General features: G+C 38.9%; 1 protein-coding gene across 1 annotated transcript in view; it reads right to left on the bottom strand.

Annotated features, from left to right (window-relative positions):
- Nucleotides 1-320: 320 nt before the first annotated feature.
- TRPM1 (transient receptor potential cation channel subfamily M member 1) overlaps nucleotides 321-6000 on the bottom strand; it is a 72670-nt gene continuing 66990 nt past the window's right edge. Inside the window, exons 25-26 of the mRNA XM_063169535.1 lie at nucleotides 5619-5751; nucleotides 321-3756 (exon numbers count right to left, since the gene is read on the bottom strand). Coding sequence (XP_063025605.1) covers nucleotides 2493-3756; nucleotides 5619-5751 — 1397 coding nt within the window. The 3' untranslated portion in view covers nucleotides 321-2492. The remainder of the gene's footprint in view (nucleotides 3757-5618; nucleotides 5752-6000) is intronic.

Below are 6000 nucleotides of genomic sequence, written 5' to 3'. Positions count from 1 at the left end.
TCACATGTAGTGGCAGAGACATTTTCATTCAGTTCATGCTGTGTGAGAACACAGAAAATATCCAAACCTCTTAAAATCATCCCTCTGTAGAAAACTTTATGCAAAATTACTGGCAACTGTTAAGAAAAAAAAAATTATTAGAAGATGTTTGGCCCATGCACTGCATAAGAAGAAACAGATTAGTAAAGCGTTCGGACATTATAGAGAAAAAAATTGGTATATTGAATTAATTTACCATATTTTTCATGTGTTTCTTTATAAATATTTTTACACAAAGGAAGTATATAAATACAAAGGTAAAATATTTTTGTTTGAAATCTACATGCTATCAGACAAATTTTCAATGTAAGTGCTAAAAAAATTAAGTGGTCAAAAGCATGATTAACACACATTTTATAAAGACAATGTAACAAGAGGTATGCAACACACTGTATTCCATTCCACAATGCATACTGCTTGTTTAGCACAGTGCTGAAAAGCTGCATCCCTTTGTGTTTGTAATGAATCCATTTCTGGTGAATGTGCAGGCAAACAATAACAAGGCATTGGCAAACTGGAGGCTATTTTAACCACATACACACAATGGCTATGTAGTTGCACAGAATGGTAACACAGAAGTAAACATGGAAGTGAAACAATTTCAAATGTCATTCTGTTTGTACAAAATGTCAAGTTCCCTAAGTTGAAGAAAACAGAAACCCACATAAAAAGCAAAATGTCAACACTGTTCCAACAGCAGTGAAACCAGTAAACCTGCTGGTAAGAACCAAGATAGGAAAAATCCAAAAGAAATGATGACTGAACTGTGTGAAATGTCTGTGCACTTTCCATGATCATTCAGTCTAGTAACAGTACTTCAGGGTATAAAAATGGATGGAGGATGAAAATATAATGCAATCAATACAAATCAGATACCATTAATGCATTTATAAAGCCAATCCATCAATCTCTGCATTTCAAAATGCTGTAAGCATCATTGTCAAGGAGGACACTGAGACCTGCACTGTGGGGCTGATGGTGAGTGAAACAAGAAATTACATCTTTTCAAAATAACATATGAATGAGTTAAGCATAAACCTTGGACCAGTATTCTGCCTTTAACTCATTTTCAAAATTCTCTGCCCAGTGGTAAGCATCCCCTGTTGAAGAGAGGTGCTGAATATTTGGGAAATCAAAATTCCTAAAACTTAACAGGGAAGAATGAGGCAAATAACACTCTGCTATTATGAAGAAAATGATCAAAACCTAATACTTAGAATGCCACTGCAGAGACAAGTGCTCTGGATACATCTAACTACAGATGCTGATTTCTACTCTTTGTCCTCAAAACAATTTTGCTGTAGAGACTTTTTTTCTCCTTTGACATTTGTTTTTGAAATTTACTCAAGAAAATTTACTCAAAAAAAAGAATTTCTATTCTCATCTGGAAAATCTACATATTGTTTAGACAGACTCCTAGAAACTGTTCCTTGTTCCTCGTGTGTCATAATGAAATTGCAAGATGGAAGATGAATTTGTCACAGTAGATTTGTTTCAAGCAAAGATCAAAATCTCACTTGATCAGAACACCTTTCCCATTCTGTTTTGATTTGTTTTCACTTGCAGGCATCTAAGAAAAGTCAGAATCTTTTTCTAAGTCTGCATGGACTTCTGTAATCCTCATTTATACAAAATACTAATGCAGATCTTGGATTTCTATTATTAAAATATCTATGTACTTGGTATTCTTAGAATCTCCCAAAACATTTTGAAACAATGATCACTGTTTTTCAACAGTTTAAGGCTGTCACAGCAGGCTTTGGGCTGGGGACAGATGTGATACTGAAAGCAAGATTATGCCACTGAAGTTCAAGGACAGATTAAGAATATGTCTATATGTGGCTTTCCAGGTCAGATTTCTCCAAACACAACTGTATTTTGCCAGTCTGACCTATTTTAGTGAATGAGAATGCCATGTCATGCCATTCTGAAAGAGAAGCTGAGCAGCATGCATGAAATCAGAAGTGAAAGAAGGGACTGCATAATTTTTCCTTGCCTCCAACAATTTTGTTTTGATCTGAAAAAACACCATGGCTACAAAGAAACCAGCTGCATAAGTAAGGATAAAACTAAGGCTGGTTAAAAATGTGTTCAGTTTGAGAAATCTTCTGATAAAATTATTACATTATAATATTGCTCTTCCTCTAAGAGCTTTATAATGAGCTTGTCATTAAATGAGCCTATGACAGAGGCTGAAATGGAACAAAGGAATATCTATATATTCGGCATCTGTGGACTGTACCTACCTTTTATCTGCCCCTGAGAGAACATCTCCCTTTCACCCAACCCAGCAAACATTTATTTAAGAACAGAACATGCATCGATTAATTTTAAAAGAAGAGGAATACATATATGCACAATTCTTCTTTAGAAATTAATTTTGAAATCCCTAATTTGTTCAATTTGTCACTCTGCTTTCTCAACTGTTGGTAAAACAGGGACCATAAGCCACTTTAACATTCAGTTTCTGTGGATGCATTTTCTTGCCTGGTTTTCTGTTCTTCTGTTGCACTGCCAAACGCTACCACCAAATTAGTTACACTGCTGGCATGTCCTGGTCTATTTAATTTGTCCTTCACGGACTTGGCTTTCCGGGAATGGCTGTGCAAACTCTTGGAGCGTACTGATGGGAACCCAGGAGTCCTTTCTTCCTTTGCTGACAGGAAATTCTCCTTCTCAGCCTTGACAGGGGCAGGCATAGAGGTGTAAGAGGCACTCATACCTGCTTCAGCAACATTACTATCATCATCTGTGTCCATCTGCTTCTCCTCTGCTTGCCTTTCTGCCTCAGAGATCAGCCCAGGGTATTCTGGAGGACGCTCTTGAGAAAGCTGCTGCTCAACTTCGTATTTCCACTCCGTGGCCCACTGCTCAATTGTAGAAGGGCACACCTGATCCATAATGGTACTGTACTCTGAGGTCCAGTTGTTAACTCCTCCAACCAGCTTTCCACCTTGTGCAAATATGAAGCTCCTTGACTTCATCATAGTGGTTTGACAAGCACTGAAAGTTTCAGGAGGAAAGTAGCGCATTGCTTTGGATTTGTCCAAGGGATAAGAGATGGTTGCTTCTAACTTGGTACGTTCTACTTTTAACTGAGTGTTCTGAAAATCTGGTCCTGCTGCTGACTGACTGTTCGTAACAGCATTCATCTGGTTCACACTTTGAGGGATCATTCCATCGCTACTGAAAACCCCCTGCTTTTCACTCCCCAAACCACCTGAGCCAGAATGGGCTCTGGAAACATTCTGTGCAATTTCTAGTGTAGATTTACTGTGATCTGCTGTAGCAATTGCATTAGGACTCGAGGTGTGGAGTCCAGTTTGGTGTTCTGGAGCCAGCATCCTTGGGTCTGCTCCATCTTCTTTGGTACCAATAGAGTGAGCTTTTTTACGCATGGCTGGAGACATGGGCGTGGTGCTGTCATCAAAGGTGAGCTCGTCGCCACTGATGTGGTACTTGTACATGCTGTAGCCATCAGAGCTGTTGACGCTGCTCTGCCTCAGCAGGTAGGCAGCGTCGCACTCGGAGGAGGCCCGCGAGCGCGTGTACGTCAGCTCGGCCTTGTCGATGCCCGCCAGCTTCTCCAGAGCATTCACCATCCGGCCCGAGAGCTCCTCCAGCTGAGACAGCCGCAGGTCCACTGTCTGCAGAGAGGCTTTCATAAAATGCTCTCTTTCATTCACCTCTTCTAGCCTCATGGACATATTTTCAACTCTGTAGGGTATAAGAAAGGAAGCAGAGAACAGAACCTGTAGAATTGTGCAGCAACCCATTACAGGCACACAGCTCCTGATTTCTTCCTAAGGCAGAATTTTGTGGTGTCTGTCATGCCTTGTTCTTTTTTCCTATGGGTAGCAACAAAAGCAGGAGCATTTTCTTGTTATCCATGATTTTGTACACCATATTAGAGGGGTATTTGAACTTTGCCCTTATATTCATGGCAAGAGAGCCCTTAGGGACAGACTTCTATTAACATTTCTGCGTGTGCCACCCACTGTGTGTTCACTTGTTTTCTCTTTCACTGTGAAATATCAAATTAATTACATGAAAAATACTTTCCAATGGCATGTTCACAGGGTGACTTAAAATAGCATCAAAGCATGTTGTAAAACAGGTTCTGCAGCTGCATGAGAGAGAAACATTTACTGGTGTTGATGGGATTGCTTTTGCTCTTGAAATACCTTTCTATTTTGTATCAGCTGAAGGGAATGGAACTATTGTCTAGTTCAATTAAAATAATACTTTTTCCCATTTTCTTTTTATCATTTATATCATAATAGATGCGATGGTACTAGAAAAAAGCATATAAACATAATTAGCTGGAATGTGGCTTAGAGATCATATACTAATAAATCTACTGTGGAAATTAAATGAACGTTTTCTTGCTCCCATACACAAAAGATGATGAAGCATCTGGAGCAAGGAGCCATGAGAAATAAGCAAATCTGCTTTGTGGCCATAGACCATAGTGAATCAGTGAGGCTTATCAGCCCTGCTTTATTCTCTGCCACAATACCTAGGAATTTGACAAATTGCCATGGATAACCAGTGTGATAGAAACTACTCAAATATATGTAGCAGGTTTAATTTACTTCTCTATTCTCAAATTTCAAATATAATAATGCAAGATGTTCAGGGCCTCTCTCAAGAGAAAGAATTTTATCTATTAAAGAATTATATGGCTCACAGAGCTAATTCATAACAAATGTTAAAATGAAGATTCAAATAGATATATAGATAAATATGTATTTGGAGTACTTAATCAACAGAATACTCTGAGACAGATTAAGGTGAAAGAGTGTTTCAAATGTGTATGATTTTCATTACAGGGAGAATTTTTCTTCATTTCAAGGAAGTGACAAAAGACCCCATCTCTTGACTTACTTAGATCTACTGACAGAATAGGCAGAGCCTTTGGGAAAGTCCTGCCAAGTGACCTGGTAAAAAAGGCTGCTGCCATTAGCACTGTGCGCTTACACAGCAATGTGCAAACACTACCTAGTCCTCAGAGCAAGCATAATGATTAACATGGGAATATTCCCCATCTTTTATATGGGGAAGTTCACACTGAAAAACTAAATGCCTTGTTCAAAGCCTGCAAGAGAATCTGTGGCAAGATTAAAATTCAGCAGTTGTGAGTGCCAGATCCTCATGTAAACCACAGGTCCAAGGGAAGAACCCTCAGTGCTTTTGTCATTAAGCTCCAACATGTTTCTCATGGTTGGATGAACTGTTGGAAGCTCAGCAAGCAGCAATTTTCTCAAAAGGATAAAAAGCATCACTCTGATCCTCATATGGATAAGACGTACACAATTAATCATAAGCAAAGATGCTCTTATAACAAAGCTATCCAAACCAGCAGATTTAGTGACAAAACAGAAGGAATAACAAGAACTTTGCTCTTTTGAGAGATGCACCTGCTCAGGTAGTTATTTGGGATTCAGATCAGTTTCTGAGTTGGTGGTGGCTTTCTTCAAGATCAAAATCTTTTGTATTTTCCCTCAACCACAGGTATAAAGAAGATATTAAAAAGACTGTTCCCAACAGACAGAGTGGATTTTTGTTACAACAGGTACCTTTCAGAGGTAACTCTGATGCGTTCATCATTAGATGACTGCTGCTCATCCTCTTTCTCCTGGAAGTATTCTTCTACACACTGCTCTTCAAACTCATAGAGTTTCTTTAGCTCTTCATCATTCAGAAATAACTCTGTGCAAAAGAGAAGAACAAAAGAGGAGTTTCCTTTTTCTGAACTTCTGGCAGAGAGTTTAAATCCAAATTAGCAGTTTATTTTAGACATGGCCATACTGCAGATTCTACTCCTATTCCTACTAAATGAACAGATGATTTTTTTAAATAAGCAATGAGCACTTAGCTAAAGATGGGCAGAGCTGTGAAGGCAATGGAATGCATGATGAGCCTCATCTGCTTCCATGGCCATCCACAGGGGGCTCTATG

Source organism: Melospiza melodia, chromosome 15 (assembly GCF_035770615.1).
Source record: "Melospiza melodia melodia isolate bMelMel2 chromosome 15, bMelMel2.pri, whole genome shotgun sequence".
Lineage (NCBI taxonomy): Eukaryota > Metazoa > Chordata > Aves > Passeriformes > Passerellidae > Melospiza > Melospiza melodia.
This window is presented reverse-complemented; position numbering and strand designations above follow the sequence as displayed.